This window comes from Eretmochelys imbricata, chromosome 2 (genome assembly GCF_965152235.1).
Source record: "Eretmochelys imbricata isolate rEreImb1 chromosome 2, rEreImb1.hap1, whole genome shotgun sequence".
NCBI lineage: Eukaryota > Metazoa > Chordata > Testudines > Cheloniidae > Eretmochelys > Eretmochelys imbricata.
In genome coordinates, this window is record NC_135573.1 from 34741233 (window position 1) to 34762041 (window position 20809).

At 38.3% G+C, this 20809-nt stretch overlaps 1 protein-coding gene across 2 annotated transcripts in view; it reads right to left on the reverse strand.

Annotated features, from left to right (window-relative positions):
• The window catches only part of ZFPM2 (zinc finger protein, FOG family member 2), a 429791-nt gene that overhangs the window by 124798 nt on the left and 284184 nt on the right, over positions 1-20809 (reverse strand). For both annotated transcript variants that reach the window (XM_077808863.1, XM_077808864.1), the window contains one exon: positions 3238-3349. In XM_077808863.1, the coding sequence (XP_077664989.1) occupies positions 3238-3349 (112 nt within the window). The remainder of the gene's footprint in view (positions 1-3237; positions 3350-20809) is intronic.

Genomic DNA, 20809 nt, shown 5'->3' on the forward strand with positions numbered 1-20809 from the left:
CAATGGGCAGTTAAGAAAAACAACCAAAACCGTCCAAAAAACTGCAACATAACATCAAATTACAACTTAATGACACCTAACACTATTATATTTGAAGTATTGACAGTATGGAAGACAGAAAGTCAACACAAATCAAAGCAATGTAATCCAAAATGCTGTAATGCAAATTGAAGAACGAAGCATTATTGTACTTATTTATTTTGAGAATATTATATTTGGCATTGTTTTAAAGTCCAGTCCCATAAGTCCTTCTGACTCAGAAAACCCACTGCATGCCATTGGTGTTCCGGGCACTGAGAATTTGCAGGATTGGGTGCTTAATGAACCACGGAATACCAACCCAAACTGTGCAGTGGGTAGAGAATGCAGTGAACATTCCACATATCTCTGATCTATTTTGCAAGTTCAATTAATGTAGTTGCAGATTTTTACCTTACAATTACCATTATGATTCAGAATTTTGTCACATATTTTTTGTAACAATATGTGTTTACATAATGCAGATGGGATATCAAAGTTTCTCTTGGCCAGTACAGAAGATACCTTGCAGTACAATTCCATAGAGCTACCCTTTCAATACTATGTGTCCATGTATTGAAATATGAAATAACAAACATAATTTAAGTGAAATAGGGTGCATTTTAATTAAATGAACAATGTTTTCTTTCATTCAGAGTAACTGTACATCAAACTGAAACAAGTTTTCCTTATTCCAAACCCCTCCATGTTACTATAGATGCGTTCATGTAGATAGTAATTTATCTGTATAATCAATTAGTTAATGTTTGTAAAATATTGTATATATACTAAGTATTATAATATTTACAGCAGGCTTATGTACTTGACAAGACACTGTCTTATGGGAATTTTCAGAAGATATGTAAGAGTGAAATAAAATTCCTATCATAACAGAAGTTTCTACCACAAAACATTTGTCCATGAAACAGGTTTAACACTATTCAAAGTAAATTGTGGTTTCAATGCATAAGAAGCTCTGCCATACCACACACACAATACTTCACAAATTTTCCCACTTGGGCAGTTTAACACAATGCTCCTAAGGAAGCATGACTGGATCCCCTTCTGTGGTATTTCAGGTATTGCAGGTTACAGAATTAATGTATTGGTCTTTTGTAATTATAATAGAAAGAATTTGTAAGACCCTGGTGTGCAACTCATTTTGAACATGTTAATTCCCTTTTTTCAGCGTTTCAACTTTCAAAGGCTTGTGGCAGTTTAAAAGCAATCCTCTTATAAGTATATAAATTGCAATGATTATAGGAACAAGTTGTAATTGTTTCTAGTAAGTTTTTAGGAGTCTTTGATGTTATGATTAGTGTTTTGTGTGTTAATATATTGATATGGGTGCTTATTTGCCTGGATGCTGAAATGGTCACTAGGTTGTCGCAGTAAACAAATCTTTGATCTCAGTAGGTCTGTTTGGTTAGACATAAAACCTAAAAGAAATTAAACAAGAGCAGAAAAAGTTCTGAAGTATTCACAAAGCACTGAGATTGGGAAATTGAACACAAGGATAGAGAATCATAGCTTTGCAACCAGATCTTGCCTGGGAAAGCCAAAACCAGCAACAGCTGATGGGTTGTTCCCATGCCGTGTACTGCTTTCCTATAATACTGTAACGTATCCATTAAACATGGAGACATCATGTACATGATTGCTGACTATACCACACAGCTGGCGTTGTGGATTGTACTCAGACCCTTTTGATCCAAAAGTCTTTACATCTTGAGCTAAAATAGAGATTAAGTATGGGAATAATAAGATTTGTATCTAGGCTTGGCAGGATTAGATTTTTATTGGTAAGTGTCAGTAAATACTGATTTCACTGTACACACACAAACCAACTAAAAGATAATTCCATCAATAGTAACTGAAATGTACATATAGGCAAAGTAAGAAAAATGCTCTTGAGAACTTATTACAGGTTGATTTCAATATATTTACTTTGCATATTTTGACATATGATGTTGACAGTTTATGGTTTTTGTTGTGCTTTAGCAGTTATAAAGCTTTAACGTTTTGAATCTTAACAACTACTGTCATTAAATTATTATTGTCTGATCCCCCCATTGATTTCCCACAACTACAAACATTTAAATTGATAAAAATTGGGGGGAAAATTCTTACACCCCATTATTTTGCACAACTGTGAAAATGTAATTGATAAAATAGAAAAAATGCTTAAAAATAAACATTGATTTATCTGTTGAAATTATTTATATATATATGATGAATTCTGCCGAGCCTACTTATATAATTTTTGTGCGGCTGCAAAGCAGTCACACTCACTTGAGCAGGCCTGACATTCCATCCCGAAGGGGGCAGTGGTATGCATTTCATCCACGCATTACAATCTGACGTCATGATACGTCTTTGCACAGAAAATTTACCAAAAATAACTTCAACATATTTTCATGTCACACTCTGGAATGTCAAAGGGAATGAGCCTGCAAGCTAGCTGCTGTTATTTTCTATTATCATGCAGACATGAATTCTTAATCTATGTAACGGTTTCAATGAATTCCAAACTTTTCTAATTAACCACGAGTCATGTGACAAGGTGGGTGAGGTAAAATCTTTTATTGGACCAACTTCTGTTGATGGGAGAGGCAAGCTTTCAAGCCACACAGAGCTCTTATTCAAGACCTTTCCCAGACCTAAAGAAGAGCTGTGTGTGGCTCAAAAGCTTGTCTCTTTCACCAACAGAAGTTGGTTCATTAAACGGTATTACCTCACCTACCTTGTCTCTCTAATATCCTGGGACTCACACAGCTACTTCTACACTGCATGCAAGATTTCACATAACAGTCTGCAGTATAATATGCCATGGAGCAATGCAAACTGATATGACATGTAAAAAAGCCAGGGAGAACTCACTTAGAGAGTATACACACAATATGGATCTAATATTTCCCATGAGGCCTTGACTCTGAGGGTGAAATGAGCATGATATTTTATATCTGGCATCTACCTGAGTAGTGGTGCCTCTCTGCTTCAAAAGCATTTAATATATTAGACAGAACATGGTGGTTTTATTATTAAAAGATAGCAAAATAATGTTATTTAAGATGTGAAGTAGGGGAATAAGAAATACTTATATACAAGGCAAGGGAAAAATACACTGCTCCAATTTGCTTTCTCTTATGCAATGGGTATGTTTCCATGCTGTCATTAATTCCTTGCAAAGAAAGCAGAAGAAAATCAGCTTGTGTTTACCTTTGCTGTACACGATGCAGTTGTTTTTGTTGTCTTCTACTCCTTGCCAAGTCACATCCAGCAACCACTTGGGGCCAGCAGTCAGCACCATAGGGACTGGAGCCTTTGTCTTCTGTAAAAAGGATGATAACAAATAGATGCCATTTGCTTGTGTTGATTAAGAACTTGAATAATAATAGTAATAATCATTTTATTTGCAAACAGCTAAATCTCCAAACTCATAAGCCAAGGTCTTATTCCCCAGCCTCAGGATATTTTTAAGACGATACAAGCAGTAAGGCTTTAGTGTTTAAACTGATCTGAATGGTGGAATTATTATCAAGGATTTTTTTGAATGATATTGGATCAGATCTCCAAGATTAGGCAGATCTCTGGTGGTTCAGAATTATAAAGGGAATGCAGATGACTTTTACAGCAAAGAGCCAAGTATTTAGAAGTGAACTTTAGACACATTGTACTTCATTATCAACAGGATCTCACTATTTCCTGAAACAGACAGGAAAGAATTTAAAGAATCAGTATCCATTTCAAAGACATGGCCCGGGTAACATTTATATTATAGTAGGAAATTATTCCAATTGGATAATGCAATTTCCCCCCATTTGCTAAGTGTTGATGTGCAATTTTACTATGGCTGAAATAATAATCATGCTAATGATTCACTACACAGGGTCTCCAAAAGGCTGTGAAAGAGGTAGTGTGAATGAATTCAAATCAGAGGAATTAAAGCATGATATCCCCAGTTCTGAAAGGCACAGAGAAGACACACACTCATAGTTTTAACAAAAATATATCCAGTGTACATTTTAGATTTTATACTCATAGGGTTTGGGATTTAAGAAAGTACAGTACAAGTACCCACATTATTTGCGCTTAACTCTTTTCATAAATCTAACAGCAAAAAACTGACTGATCTTGAATTTAGTAAGCCTTATCACGAGTGTCCTTTCATTGAGTGGTAGCGAAACACCGCTTAGACTTTTATCATTCAGAGTGCTTGTCCTGTATATCAAGCATTATGAAACCACAACAGAGTATAGAGTACAATAAAAGGGTCTCAAGGTAATTTTTAACTGAAATTTTTTCATCTAGATATAATTCTGTCCAAGAGACTCCAACCCTTTCTCATACTTTCTCTGCTATCACTAATTCTCCAGTTAGTGCCAGTAATGGTTCACTTGAGATTTTCCAGTGATTTCAAATATCTAAGGAGCTGGAAAACCACGTGATGGTATGGAGATTCCAGATGCATTGATGTTTATTGAGTAGGATAGAAATTTACTGAACTATTTTAAGAGGTACAATTGAACTATTGTATGTACAATATATGGGTGCAGGCTACTTGCAAATAAAATGAGAAGATTATAAAGGATTTTATTTACATAAGAAAATATTATTTTATCTTATATGAATCCATACTGAATATCACAATACTTTTTATTGAAGACATATTGCCACTGCTATGATGATCAATATCCCCCACAACACACCTTTCAATAGCCATGGGTCTTGCATTTGCCTCTCACAACACGTGGTGTACCTCATCCAGTGCACCAAATACCCCAAAAACAATGTGGGTGAAATCTGATAATCACAACGCTCTTGAATGAACTCACACAGAAATATGATAAAAGACAAAAACACTATCACCTGTGAGTGAACACTTTTCAGAAAGCAATCACTCCATATCTCATCTCTTAGTCCTCATCCTCAAAGTAAACTTGCACAACACCTTCAAAGTCACGAAAAAACATGGGCTCAGCAGAGACACTGGTTGTAAGACTCAATACAACAATTTGTAACCTACTAACCCTCCTTTGTCCTCTGACTGCAGATGTGCTAATTTCCCACTTCATTTTAATTGGTATCTCGCAATATGTGTTAACCCTTTATGCTTAGCAATCTATCCCACCTTGTATTTAGCTGTGACACTCTGAAGGCATGTCTAAATTAGACAAAGGTTTCTAACCATCAGAGGAGTGAAGTTCTGGAACAGCCTTCCAAGGGAAGCAGTGGGGGCAAAAGATATATCTGGCTTCAAGACTTGGCTTGATAAGTTTATGGAAGGGATGATATGATGGGATAGCCTAATTTTGGCAATTAATTGATCTTCAACTATTAGTGGTAGATATGCCCAATGGCCTGTGATGGGATGTTAGATGGGGTGGGATCTGAGTTACTAGAGAGCATTCTTTCCTGGGTGTCTGGCTGGTGAGTCTTGCCCACATGCTCAGGGTTTAGCTAATTGCCATATTTGGGGTCGGGAACGAATTTTCCTCCAGGGCAGATTGGCAGAGGCCCTGGGGGTTTTTTGCCTTCCTCTGCAGCGTGGGGCATGGGTCACTTGCTGGAGGATTCTCTGCACCTTGAAGTCTTTAAAGCACGATTTGAGGACTTCAATAGCTCAGACATAGGTTAGGGGTTTGCTACAGGAGTGTGTGTGTGAGATTCTGTGGCCTGCGTTGTGCAGGACGTCAGACTAGACGATCATAATGGTCCCTTCTGAACTTAAAGTCTATGATTCTATATACCTTGGGCTCTAGGACCCTGCGAGGTAGGAGAGACTCAGAGCTCAGGCTCCAGCCTGATCCAAGAAGTCTACACACCAGTGAAACAGACCTGCAGCCTGAGCCTCCTGAGACTAGGGTGACCAGATGTCCCGATTTTATAGGGACAATCCTGATATTCTGGGCTGTGTCTTATATAGGCACCTATTACCCCCCATACCCTGTCTGATTTTTCACACTTGCTATCTGGTCACCGTACCTGAGCTTAAGTTGGCTGGCACCAGCCAGCCGTAGGTTTTTCTTTGCTGCGCAGACATACCCTGAGTACCTCTTCCAGACCTGAAGAAGAGCTCTGTGGTGTAGCTCAAAAGCTTGGCTCTTCCACTAACAGAAGTTGGTTCAATAAATGATATTACCTCATCCATCTTGTCTCTCTCATAATATTTTTTGACCTTCTTTGGTTGGCTTTGATTGTATCACTGTACAGAACTCTTGTACTGAATCTAATATTCTTTTGTTTATATGTATTTTATCTATCATATTCTCTATGTAAATGTTCATCCATAGGTTTTTACTTTTTCCATGTGTGCTATATTACATTATTTGCTTGTCCAGACTAACAACTGGAACAAATACAAATACGGAGGGAAACAAACAGAAAGAAATGTTTCTAGAAGTGACCTAAAGAAAACTAGTGACAACAAATACATTAAATGTGGTAGGATTATAAATAGAAACAATGTGGCCGACTTTTAAGAATTGTTTCTAGTCCTGCAAAACTAAGATATACAAATGCAGAAGTTGTGGCTAGTATATACCTTATGTGGGGAACTGTGATGCAAATTTTATCTTCATTACATAGATTTGGAATATGGATTTAAAGCAATGATTTGATTTGACTAATTGAGATTTTTTGATTATGTTATGCCCCTATTTAAATCACTAACAAGCCATATGTATGACAACACCAGTTATGTAATCAGAGCATGCCATTTAAATAACGATCCTGCAAATAGACATTATATAAATGAGACATGCAGGAAGAAACCACAGAAGAAAGAAGGAAAGACAATCAAATCATTAACCCCTTCCCTCTACTATTGTAAACAAGTATGAGCCTGATTTTCTTTCACACTAAAATAGCTTTACACTGCTGTGGCGATGAAAAATGCTCTTTGCATACATAAGAATCATGCCCGTATGTGTTTAAAATCACTGCAAGCTTTAGCAGCAAAGTCAGCCTGGGATGGCCATGATTGCACAGCCATGAGGAGGTTTTGTGAGTTAGGGCCTGTTCCTACAAGGTGCATAGTACCTTCCATTTCCATTGCAGTCAATGGGAACTGAGTGTGCTCAGCAGCTCGTAGAATCAACTCCCGGTTTAAGTTCACATTGTTGTTTGCACACTTATTCATGGTCTCGGGTTGCCCCAGAAGTAATCAAAAGGTAGAATAAATCTATTCAGGCAATAGTCCTTGCCAAGTAGATAATACATTAAACAGACAAATAAATGAAAGGCCTATTTTAAGGTACAGTCCAAGTTTAAACAAAAAGAAGGCTTCTCTTATCCAGTACGTGCAGAAAAGGACACACATTTACTGTTCTCCAAGTTCCCCAGCTTCCACTTCCACAACTCTCCTGGCTTTTCTCTTTTCAGACATCTGACCTTTCATTCCTTTCCTCCTCACCTACGCTTTCTGTTGTGCCTCAAGTGGCTGTTATTATTATTTGCATTAAAGTTGTGCCTAGAGGCCCCAATCAATATGAGGGCCTATTTACGTTTGACATAGCAAGAGACAATTCCTGCCCCCAACAGTTTATAATTCAAATAGACAAGACAGGTGAAGGGTGAGAGAAAGGAAGTTCTATAACCCCATTTACTGGCCTCCTGAAGGGGGTGGGAAGCTGTAGCTGTGATATCTTGATTTTGGTAAGGTTCATTCCATAAATGAACTAGGGAAATGTGGTCTAGATGAAATTACTATAAGGTGGATGCAAAACTTGTTGAAAAACCAAACTGAAAGCGTAGTTATTAATCGTTTGCTGTCAAACTGGGGGAACATATCTAGTGAGGTTCTGCTGGGGTCTGTCCTGGGTCTGTCCTGTTCAATATTTCCATTGATGGAGTGAACAGTATGCTTATAAAATTTGCAGATGATCCCATGCTGGGAGGGAGTGTTAGTCCTTTGCAGTATAGGATTAGAATTCAAAATCACCTTGACAAATTAATGACCTGGTCTGAAATCAGCAAGATGAAATTCAATAATGACAAGTGCAATGTACTAGACTTAGGAAGGAAAAATCAAATGCACAATTACAAAGTGGGGAATCATTAGTTAGGCAGTAGTATTAGCAAAAAAGATCTGGAGTTAGAGTGGATCACAAACTGAATATGATTAAAAAATGTGATGCAGTTGGCTAATATTGTTCTGGGGTGTATTAACAGGAGTGTTGTATGTAAGACACGGGAGGTAATTGTCCTGCTCTATTCGGCACTGGTGAGACCTCAGCTGAAGTACTGTGTCCAGTTCTGGGCACCACACTTTAAGAATGATGTGGACAAACTAGTGAGAGTCCAGAGGAGAACAAAAATTATAAAATGTTTAGAAAACCTGACCCATGAGGAAAGGTTAAAAAAACTGGGCCTGTTCTGTCTTGAAAAAAAGAAAACACAGACTGATAACAGTTTTCAAATATGTTAAGGGTTGTTATAAAGAGGACAGTGATCAATTGTTCTCCATGTCCACTGAAGGTAGGACAAGAATCAATGGGTTCAGTCTGCAGCAATAGAGATTCAGTTAGATATTAGGACAAGCTTTCTAACTATAAGGAGAGGTAAGCACTAGAATAGGCTTCCAAGTGTGGTTATGGAATCCCAGACATCGGAGGTTTTTGAGAACTGACTGGACAAACAGGGATGGACTAGTTATACTTGGTCCTGCCTCAGCATGGGTGCCTGGAATAGATGACCTCTGGAGGTTCCTTACAGCCCCACATTTCTGGCTTTTTATAGAGGGAGAAAAGACACACATTCAACTTACGTGATGTGCCCATCACCACACAGGAAATCTTTAACAGAGCTGGGAATTGAACCCAACCCTCTCTCTTGTGCTTTAATCATAGAGCCATTCTTCCTCTGGCTAGCTGGAAGCCCAATCCCAGGCTAGTAACAGTATCTGCGAGACCAAAAGACATAGTACTAAGGCTGGTGCCTAATCTGCTCCTATACTGCATCCATGCACCCCAGCACACGCTGAAAGCCGTTAGTCAGATCAGAGTCTACTTTGCCATCAGCCATGGCGCTTTATTGCTTAAAGGTTTTCTTGAGCTTAAGAAACTGAACTGGAAGCATTAAAATAACTCCCAGGTGAGCTGTTTAAGTAAAGCTTGAAATCAGTTGAGCTATCTGTGAATGGTTGCTGAGTACCACAGCTGGGCTGGAGAGGAAACAGGGTGTTTCTCTTTAAAGTTCTGCCACTTGAGAAGAATCGGTGGGCAAACCTGAAAGGAATTTGCCATGTTCCTGTCCTAACTCTGAGCCAAGCTATACAGATATGTAAATTAACTTCTTTTTATTTGAAAGTGAAACTTCACAAGTCCCCAACCACCTATAAAGCTTGGGAGAGGTATAACTTCTCTCTGAAGAAATTCTTTATTACCGTAATCTTTAGTACCGTATAATAGCCATAAGAGGTGGCCACATGTTCATGTTCATCCTGGGCCACTGTAGTATTTTTTAGGGGGCTGGCACTAAAAGGTTAGCAAATTCACAATGCACATAAGATGCTCACAATAACACAGAGTATACAACCTTGTTGTAGCCTATTGCTCTGTAAGAACTGAAACATGTTTACCTTTTCAAAAAGGTTCTTTTTCCTAAAATGGTTAAAAGTAAAAGACCAGAGTCCAAGATAACAAGAAGCTTTGGTTAAATCAATCATGCCTTTATCACCTCAAGCTTAGACTACTGCAATGTGCTATACCTGAGGCTACATTTTAAATCAGTTTGAAAGCTGAAGCCACCCACTTGTAAAGCAGGATATCTCACCTTAAGCGTGTTACACCAATGCTTTTGGAATCTGCACTAAATGCCTATAGGCCACTAGGTGGAGTTTAAGGTTTTGGTTGTGACCTATGGAGCTCTAAATGGCCTGGAACCTGTCTATTTGAGAGACCACTTCTCTGTCTTTGCCACACTGGGAGTCTCTTGGTTTAAAGCAGAAGGAACTGCTGGCAAGGCAAGGTGTTCTCCATGAGGGCTCTTCAACTTTGGAACTTGATCCATCCTTGCACCAAAATAATCGGAATGTGTTGACTTTCAGGTTATGCTACAAAGATCACTGTTGCTTGAACTTCTGGGGAGACGAGTACTGACTGGGGTAATACCAGAGGAAAGAGGAACATTCTTTAATCTTTTTACTGTAAGGTTTTAGCACATCATTGCTGGTATATGAAGAACTTTGCTGTTGGATTTCCCTTTATGTTACAATTTGAGTTTTTAACTCAATATTTTTAAAGCGTGTCTATAGTCTGGGAGAGGTGCCTTTTTCTGTTGTTACAAATCTATAGAAATAAATGAATTAAATAAAAATTGACTGCACTGGCTCAGAGTCTCTGAATAAACCCAAATGTAGTCTGTTCCACATACATTTCATAACAGTAGGATAAATGTGTAGGACTGCTGAAAAAGACCTCAACAATCAAATTAAACATTATTTCCCCCGCAAAAAAGAATTCTAGTATAAATTATTCAAGAAGCTTACATGGTCATTCTATCTACATCCAAAGGAACATAAACAGGGATTCCTCAACATGCCTTAAACCCAAATTGACCATACAATGGGAATCTTGAGTTTCAATAAAGATGGAGTATCACAGAATGGAAATATTGTTTACTATTCATGCTACATAGAAGCAAAGGTTCTTGAATACTTTGTACCTGAGAAAGCTATTTCAGCTAAAGGTCTCATATTCACACAAACCACAATCAGACAAATTTGACAAGGACAAACAGGATCAAAAGTTTGATCTCTTAGGGAACAATTAGAATCAGCTAATGAGGATAAAAGAGGTCAAGCAGACATCCACTTTTCACTAACCTTTTGAAGTAACTGGACAAACAAAGGGCGGTAACCCTCAATAAATGTTTATACTTGAGTCAAGAGGTTAATGGAGATAAAAATACCCGGCACAGAGATCTGAGAATAGTTTTATATTCCAACCTAAAAGGAATCAGTGCTGGCAAGGTAAAGTTAGATAGATTCTTTCTTGCATTTAGCTTACAAAGATTTCTAACAATGGATGTGTGCAGCATGGCAGAAATTTGAAGAAACCTAAGTCAAAAGACATTTTGCCATAAGCATGCAGTATGGAATCCAGGAAGTTCTGGTATCAGAAAAAGGGAGGTTAAACTGTTTTATGAGAAGCTGTGTGAAAGGAAATAAAAGATAGTGAAGTTAATGTCTAGTAAGTCAGTATAACATGATGGCAATGTCCTGGGAATGCCCTTCTAAAGGGTGTTCAGCATTATCTGAGAGGATGTACTGTTCACTGAAATGCCACTATATCCAAGGCCGGCTCCAGGCACCAGCGAACCAAGCAAATGTACAAAGGCGGCAGGACATCGGGCTCTGGGGCGGCAATCTGCACTCGGCGGCAGGGGGAATTCGGCGGCCGCACTATCACTCCGCCTCCGTGTTGGGCAGCAAGGTTTTTGTTTTGTTTTTTTTTGCCACTTGGGGTGGCAAAAATGCTGGAGCCGGCCCTGACTATATTGCTAATGTTTATTTTATTTTCCGCATTCAGTATAGGGCTCTGCAGTGTCAAAAATACCTTTAAAAGGCTAGATCTCTTTAAAGCATCCTCACCAAATTGTGGAACATGCTGAGAACAGCAGAGGATTAGGGGCCTCATTTCTAGTTCTCTTCTGCTCCAACCCAAACAGATTTCTGTTATATTTTGCTAAAAATCAAATCAAACCAAATTTGTAATGGCAACCATAGTAAATCTCCTGGAGATTTTGGGTTCCCATAAATGGTAATACGGAAGATAATTCTTTCTACAGAATCTTCTTGGCCCAAGAGAAAGTTCTGATGCCCCTCAGCACTGTACTTTCTACAGACAATTACAAACAACACTGTACTGAAAGAAGAGCTGTAAATATCCCTCAGGTGCCTCCAGATATGAACTCAGGTCTGTTAAAATGTCAGTTAATAAATACATATGTGTTTCTACTTCAAAATTCAATTCAAATTCAATCCAATAGCCACCAGGATGGTGTATCACTGACACTCTGACCCTGCAGAACTCCTCCCCCACCCAGTGACACTAAAGTCACCTTTAGTAAGTCACTGTACCCAGCAAAGTAAAGTATAAAAAGCAAAGGCATATAAACTCATCAAATCGTTTCAGCTGGAAGGGATCATCTCATACCATCATCTCATACCATCCTCCAGGCAGTAAAAGGATAGATTAAAATAGTTCTAAGAGATTCCTAATAGATTAATACTTATTCCAGCAACATTGGTGATTTTACCACATCACTTCAGCTCCCCATAGTTAGAGCTCTATACTGTACTACCAAGGACATGTTGCATCTATCCCAGTCCAATTCCTCATCAGTAAATCTACTATGAAATCATTAGCTCTTAAAAATTACATAGATTGAATTCAGACAGCCACATCACAACAACTCAGTGTACAAATAGACATGCTCTTCTTTGTGAATTATTCTTGTGAGGAAGAATGGACACTCCCCGGAATACTGCTATCTGGTGCAAAGTCCTTCTCCATGGAGATCAGTTTCCAAAAAGCATGTATCTAAAGGGATTCACTGAAGACCAGTGCTGACTGCATGGAAGACCATAGCCTTTAAATTGAAATATGCCCTCCCCTTCACTACTTTGTTATGGCTGCTTGGCAGCATGGCTTCAGCTGGAGCTTTCCCAGTGGAAATGGGAACAGGTTTGCATTGGGAAGCATGCTGTGGGCAGCAGCCACTTGCCTTCAGCTACTCACAGATTTCACTGCTAACTGAACTCCTGGTCAGAGCATTTGTGGGGTTTATGAGCGTGCCAGGAGGTGGCACTCCACACTTCCATCTGTGGAAGTGTGGAGTGCCAAGTGTGGAGTGCAAGTGTGGAGTGCAAATCCAGACACACATCTGTGTCTGGATTTGCAGACACAGACTCCCTTCCTGTCACTCAAGATTTGGAGTATAGGCAATGATCTCCAGTGTTATGGCTCCACGCTACATGCTGACAGGCACAGTTTAAGGAACAGGCATGACAGTCCCTAGCCTATGGTCACAGGTCCTGGAGTCATGTAATTACATCAGTATCTTAGATTTCACTACAAAGAAAAAAATTTCTAGACCTCATGGTCGTGAGGAAAAAGTGACCTAAATGTAACTGATGCAGTCATGTCTGCCTGACTCTGCAGACTACCTGGAATAATATCTCTGAGAGGTGTGACCCCACTTGTGAGGGGACTTATGATGGGGTCCTCAGAATCTCTTTGGTGGGCTAATGCCAAGACCCACCATAGGGAGCTTTGGCAACATTACTCCAGCAGAGGAGTGTGTGTGCAGAAAGAACAGAAGAGTGCAGCTGGTACTGCCCAATCACATTAGCAGATATACCTTGGCTGCTTGGGTAAGCACTGAGGTGCCCCTTGCTGATATCCCCGCTGTTACTAGCCACAGGACGTTGAAGCTGCACCGGGAGAAGGACACCCCCATGTCAACTCCCAGCCTTTCTCGAAGGGGAGGAAGGTTTGCCACCACTGGCCACAAATTGAAGGTGGAGCCATGGACAGCCCATGTAATGCACCCTCTTGACAAAACATGGTGCCATCACTATGAATATTTGAAAACCTGCTGGTCCTGAAAAATCTTGCATCATCCTGAGACCCAAAAAATACTCGATTTGGCTGCCATTTAATTTGGAATTCCTCCAGTCTGAGGAGATAGACTCTTTAGAGGTTACATGACAATTTTTCATGACAATACAAATGAGGATCGGCTGTGCTCACAGACGCTGTTGCCAAATCAAAGCTTTAAAAGTTTCAAAAGCAAAAATGAGTATACACAGATGGAATCCTAAAAGACAGCTGGGATTCCCTGCAACAGAGAAATCCTGCATTTTACCCCAAGGGATCATTACTTGTCAAGTGGCAAAACTGTACAAACACTTCAACATACTTGCAGGAGGCTGAAACAGACAAAAGAAATTCTCACACCAAAATATTCATTAACTATATTTCTACATTGCATATATAGCCTTCCATTTGAGGATTTCAAAATACCTTCCAAACATCAATAAATATGTCTGTCAGGTTGCACCTCTACTGCAAATTAAATGCAAGAGAGATTGAGAAATCCTTCTAACATTACCTTGCCAGAACTGATTCCTTTCAGGTCAGTATGTAAAACTAGTCTCAGATCTCTGCTGTTTAGGTACCATGCAGTAGTTGCCATTAAAAAGCAGCAGATATTGTACCTTTCACACTCTGCACATGAAAATGCAGCAGATATTGGTGCCTGTTTGGGTCCTTGTGAGATTTAGGAGGTAAAACTCCAACAGGCACAGCACAAAATTCACAACCCATGGGGAAGGGTATTTAAGGTGGTTTTGTAGACCACCTTTGCATCCTCCTGACCCTGGGCTGGAGTGACCCCGATGTAATTAGCCTCCCAGCCCCACCAATAAGCCACAGTGGTTCCTGGAATCTCCACAGTGATATGTGTGGCAACCCTGCTCGGACATGCCAGGGCTTGTGAGGGGATCCTCAGAATGCACCTTTCAGCTGCCTTCCACAATTCCTGTATCAGAACAATTCTGCCCCGGCCAGAACTGGGGGCTTTACAGCTCCTTTACAACACTCTGGTCCTTTTACCTGGCATAAAGTGGCTGGAACAGGGGTGAGGATCTCATCTAAGGGATGCACTGGTTATTAATGTAAGGTAGAACTCTTTTTGTCATATGGCTGTCCTTCTCATAACATGAATATGGTGGAACATGTATGCAGTATTGTCAACCCAAGCATTCAAAAATCATGAGTCAGGCCCCCAAAGTAATGAAATTGTCTTAAAATCGGGCGATTTTACAAAAACAATTAATTCTGGGTTCTTTATAGTTGCCTTCTGGTTTTTGAACCTTAGGGTCATGTTTTTAAGCTTTTTCTCTACAACCATGAGGGTTAGAAGCTTACTTAAAAAACAAGACAACAATAACAACTCTGCAATTCTCACATATCCACATGACTCTGGAGCTGGAACTTTAAAAAAACACCCATTGCCATGAGACACATGGTAATATAGTGGAAGTTGGCAATGCTTTTTTGGTGTTCTGGTGTGCCTTTTCATTTTACTGTGAGCTGAATATTTTTGATTGCTTGTTATCGTTCACTGTATCTCTCACAATATGTACACCATTGGTGAAAATACTGTTCTAGAGATGATAAGCATGCACCAGTACAGATGAAATAAGACTGTGTGCAGTACTATTAGAAAAAGTACAATATAGAGCTGCTTGCACACATTCACACTGAGTCATTTGGGCATTTCTTTTAGTACACTAATGAATTACCTTAATTGCTATGGTGTATTGTCCTTCCTGAGAATTGGAAATGCATTCCTATTATCCACATATTTTCAGACTTTACTATATGTCTACCTGTGACCCAAGAACCTCTTAATGCCAACTAATAAGGGGGTGCAGTGGGGTTACAGGATCTCCTCATTCTGGTATGCACATTCAGGTTCACTAAAGAGGTCTAGAATGAAAGTCTCAAATGAAAGAGGTCTCAAATCATGTCACACTGGTCATTAATATCATTGTGAAATGCATGTATGAATACTATGAAAGGAGTTAGGCATATATACTGAGAATATGTTCTTAATGTCTGTGTATGAGAGTTGATCGCCTGCAAAGGTGAAAAACAGGGTTTCTCTCAAACAAGAGATATTTTGCCATGTAAACTGAGTATTGTCTCTTTCACACTGAATGCCCCATCACCAATCTGAACTGAATGCAAATGAAGGATTATAACAATTTCAGAAAGAAACAAATAAGAAGAGAAATACAGCAGGGGGAAAGAACCTTATCTTGATGAGCACTTCAAAAGTTTGCTTTACTATATTTGCGGGTAGAGAAAACACCCAGGCACCCTTCACCAAGTAAGTAAACTAACAGTGTTTTTGCTTCATGAAAAACATGTCTCAACCACGGTTGATTAAAAATGCTGGAGAACTTTGGGTGAGATACGCTTCTTTAGACAAGAGGTTAATCTGTTGGTTAACTTTAGTCTCTAGAAAGCGTGTTATGATTTTGTATCATATGTAAAGATTTGTTTCCAATATTCTTACTGTCACTTGAACCTCTATTCTTTGAAAGTAAACTTATTCTTCTGTTCAGTATAAATATCTCTAAGTGCTGTGGTGTTAAGCAATATAATGGTCCTGAGTTGAATCTTAAAAGCTGGTGTGAGCTGTTCCTTTGAGAAGAGCAGACCTGTGAGAGTTCAGTGGATAAGGGGCTGGACACTGCAGGGAATGCTCCGAGTACTCAAGAGTACTCACCCTATCACTATTGTACTGAAAGAGAAAGGGTGTGGGAGCCTGGTAGGCAACGCTTGTACTGCCAGAGGCTGGTGATTTCAGGGAACTGATCTACAGCAGGCAGAGATAAAATTGCTTCACGTTAAGGGAAGGTTGTGGTGAGGTGCCTTATAATACTGGGTACCCTTGGGGAGTGTCACATCACCCACTTCAGCAGATACCTCAACTCTTTTCAGGTTTGCCAGAGGAGAAGACAAAGCTTTTTTATTAACTGCGTGAGCGCTCAACTTATTCTGCTTCTACTCTGGCTTCTTTAAACATCTAGTTCACAGTGGACATGTTCAGAGACTAAATGCAGGGATTTTCATAGTCACTCCCTGCAAGTAACTTGACACCCACCTTTGGATTAGACTCAATAGAGATGATTCACGTCTGAGTTGGTTGTAATGTAATAGACAATCTGAAATGTTCTGTTCTCAAGAAATCATTCACTGTTTTTGGAGATAATGACAGGTGTTTTTGCAGCATTTGGGTTAATATTGCCTCTTCCTAATGTCCATCTATCCTCACTGACACCATCCACAATGATTGCTGGTCCTGTTGTTCTTATAATTGCATTGAGATGACAGGGTGCAGTTCTCACCCTTCTGTTTTGTAGTAACTTTTGAATATCTTTTTCTTTGTACACTTTTTTACTCCAAAAGGAGTACTGTTTCTGTAGTCTTAGTCTCCCTTTTAAGTTTCTCAGTTTTTGTAGATTTTATTTTTGAGAAATTTATTAAAAATATGAAATATATATAGCTAGATTAAGCATTCCATTACCAGGCACTGAATGTGGTAAAGTTATCTTCCAAATAATTAGATAATATTTGTATCTGAACATGTAAAAACACCAGGTAAGTACTATTTTCAATTATATATTATTATTACTGTGTTTAAACCTAAGAGCATTGTGTTACTTCATGCAAACTGTATACATTCTGGGATGGGAGAGTCTGAATGGGAGAAGATCAGATTTTAGCAATAGTGAAAAATAGTTGAATTTTTTATTTTAATTGTAACCAAATAATAGTAGAAGGTGGATTTTTTTCTGTACATAAGGTAGAGCAATGCTTAAAGCAATATGTCATTGCAGGACTATTCCATTTTCATTTTCAAAACATATTAAGAAGTCTTAGAAAATAAATATTTAATACATATGGATTGCACTAGGCCTCTGTGTCTAGGTAGGACTAGATTACTATGTAACGCTCTGGACCTTAGGCTCTGCACCATGTCTGATGCAATACCAAGGCTTCAATGTTGCTCAGATTAAATACAATGTGCCCACTAAATACAATGTCAAAACTCCCACTAACTTCAGTTGAATAGGACTAGGGATAGAATATCTGAATTTTCTCTGGTTTTACCTAAATATATTTTTCCATTAGTGAATGTATATTTGTACTAGATTTCTTTTAAAATCAGGTATTATGTTTACTAAAAGCAAGTATAGTAATTTAAAATATCAGTGTAAGTTTAACAAATAATTCACTAATCAGACTTCTATAAATATGATTAATTATTTAAAGCTAGTTAAAGCACCACAGTTTATTTCATTTTAAGATTACACTTGACGTATTTGAAAATCCTAATGCAGATTTTATTGCCCACACCTACCCTTTTTGTGCTAATGCACTAGATATAATGAATCATTCTAATTTGGATGAAAGGACCACACAACATTGCTGCAATCCTTTAGAGAATTAAGGCTCAATTCTGATCTTCTATATTTATGAATGCGTATTTTGGATTAGGGCACCTATCTGTACATCTGCTGAGTCTCAAGGGCTGTATACTTTGCTAAGTATTCTGACCTTCCAATGTACTATTTCACATGTGGTCATGGGATATGAGGAGATTTGATTATGTCTGTATTTTAACATTCATTTAATACATAGCTATGGAATAAAATCTAATTTCCCCCTCATATCTGCATGCATAAAAATTTCACCACTACTAAGTGTGCCCTTATATATTCTTTACTTAGTGTGTATGTCTGCAGGTGGAAGGAACTCAAACACCCTTTTGGGGCGATGTAAAACCAAGCAGAATCTCCTTAGAATGGCTTTAGAAAATCAGCTCCTCCTGTCCATAAAAATAAGTTTAAATTATCTTCTGTGAGTCTGCTGTTAGCAGTTGCACTGTTACACTATGCATGATTCTTGTCTGCTCATGGAAAAAAAGAAGTGCATTCATCTTCCATTAGTGATTTTCAATGTTATTTTAAGCTTTACTATTTATAGTTATTATTAAGATGAACTGTTTTGCATATTTGTAAAATCTCATTATAAATTATATTAATAAATATAATTCTGAACTAAATTCTGTTCAATTCAAAAAAGAGTTTTTTATTTTCTGAGTGAAAGCAGATTCACTTATATGGACAAAGTAAAATGTGATCATCATATTTTCCCATCCTTAATCAATTAGACTTCTCTGGTATACACATCATTTGTTCATGTTATTACCTGCAAATCTGGGTCCCACTGAAATAAAAAGGAAATTTGCCACTGACTTAAAGAGTAAAATATTTGGCCATTATAATTAATACCTCACTATATATTACAGTACATCATAGCAGCAGTTTTCTATCCTTCTCTCCACTTCCTCAGTCCATTGTATAGATTTTGAATAATTACGTGACTGTATTACTCTTGTGGATTAGCACTGGGATCCTAGAAAAAATAATTTTGAAAATTCTGTGATCTTTATTACTGATGAAGATTATCGAATTGTTTAGCTCTGGATCATGGGTAATATAACTATAGTATATGTTTATTACGATTATAGAAGGTTTAGGCCAAAAACTGACTGACCAAAGTTAGCACCTCTGTTTTGCAAACTGGCTCTCTTTTTTTGTTCAGTTTGAGAATATATCTAATTAAGTCATTTTTCTTCAGTTCCGTTTAAAGGATGTGTACTCCTTACTGTTGCCACACAAAGTGAAAATGTGCTTCTCTGAGATGCAGAAAAGATACTGATTATGTGTAACTTGAATGTTTAGAGCTCTGTGTGATATAGCTCTCTCATTTAAATTACTGCAGTCTATTAAACATTTGATATATAACATAGAACTATAACTAACCAAGTTTGCGTTACAGTTTTGAGGAAATGGTGAAGGTCCTTCACTGGGACTAGAGAGAATAGTAAGGAGTCCAGCATTCGGACTGGTGGTTATAAGGTTCTGGTTCCAGTAAGTCTCAACAAACAGCTCAGATCAAAATCTAAAGTGCAGGAAAGCAGCCTGTAGCTTCGAGATTAGCTTTCTCACACTATTTCTGAGTTAAGCCGCACAAACATCATCATGAATGCATAATTATGATTATGCACTACAGTATGCATAATAGATCTTAACATCTGGAAACAAAGAAGTAGCATAGGAATGCCATTTTCAGGCTTTTGGTTTTGAGCACAATGAACCAGGGTGTGGGGGGTGACAGACTTTTTGTAAATACCGGTAAATATTATTGCAAGAAAACATCTTTTATTTGGAAAATCCACTCTGACATTGGCAAATCCTGTTATAGTTAAAAGGAGTTTAAAAATGGAAAATATGTTTATATTATGTAACAAACTTTAACTTGAAAATAACAATAAATCAGAAGACAAAAATATTTTAAAGTGTTCAAGCAAACTATCAGTCTGTCTATTTGGAATAAGCAGCAACAGAAAAACATGGACAACACTTAGCAAATTGTTTGAAAATAGTTTAAATATTCAGAGGGATGTTTTCCTCAGAACCTAATCAGTTTTTGGAATTCTCTGTCCCAGGAGGTTCGGTACTAACAGACTCTACTTTAACAGAATTCAAGAAATAAAATAGACAATTATATGGGTCCCGAACAAGAACATCAGAATGGCCATACTGGGTCAGACCAACTGTCCATCTAGCCCAGCATTCTCTCTTCTGACAGTGCCTGCTGCCGAATGCTTCAGAAGGAATGAACAGAACAGGGAAATTTATTGAATGATCCCCTGATGTCCAGTGTCAGCTTCTAGCTGTCAAAGGTTTAGGGACCCAACCATCTTGGCTAATAGCCGTTGATGGACCTATCCTCCCTGAACTTACCTAATTCTTTTTTAAATCCAGTTATACTTTTGGTCTTCACAACATCCCCTGGCAACAAGTTGACTGTGCACTGTGTGAAGAAGTACTTCCTTCTATTTTAAATCTGCTGCCTGTTAATTTCATTAGGTGACCCCTGGTTCTTGTGTTACATGAAGAGGTAAACAACACTTCCTTATTTACTTTTTCCACATCATTCATGATTTCATAGAACTCTTAATATATTCTGCCTCAATCATCTCTTTTCTAAATTGAACAGTCCCAATCTTTTTAATCTCTCCTCATATGGAAACAGGCCCATACCCCTAACCATTTTTGCTGTCCTTTTCTGTACTTGTTCTAATTCTAACATATCTTTTTTGAGATGGGGTGACCAGATCTGCATGAAGTATTCAAGGT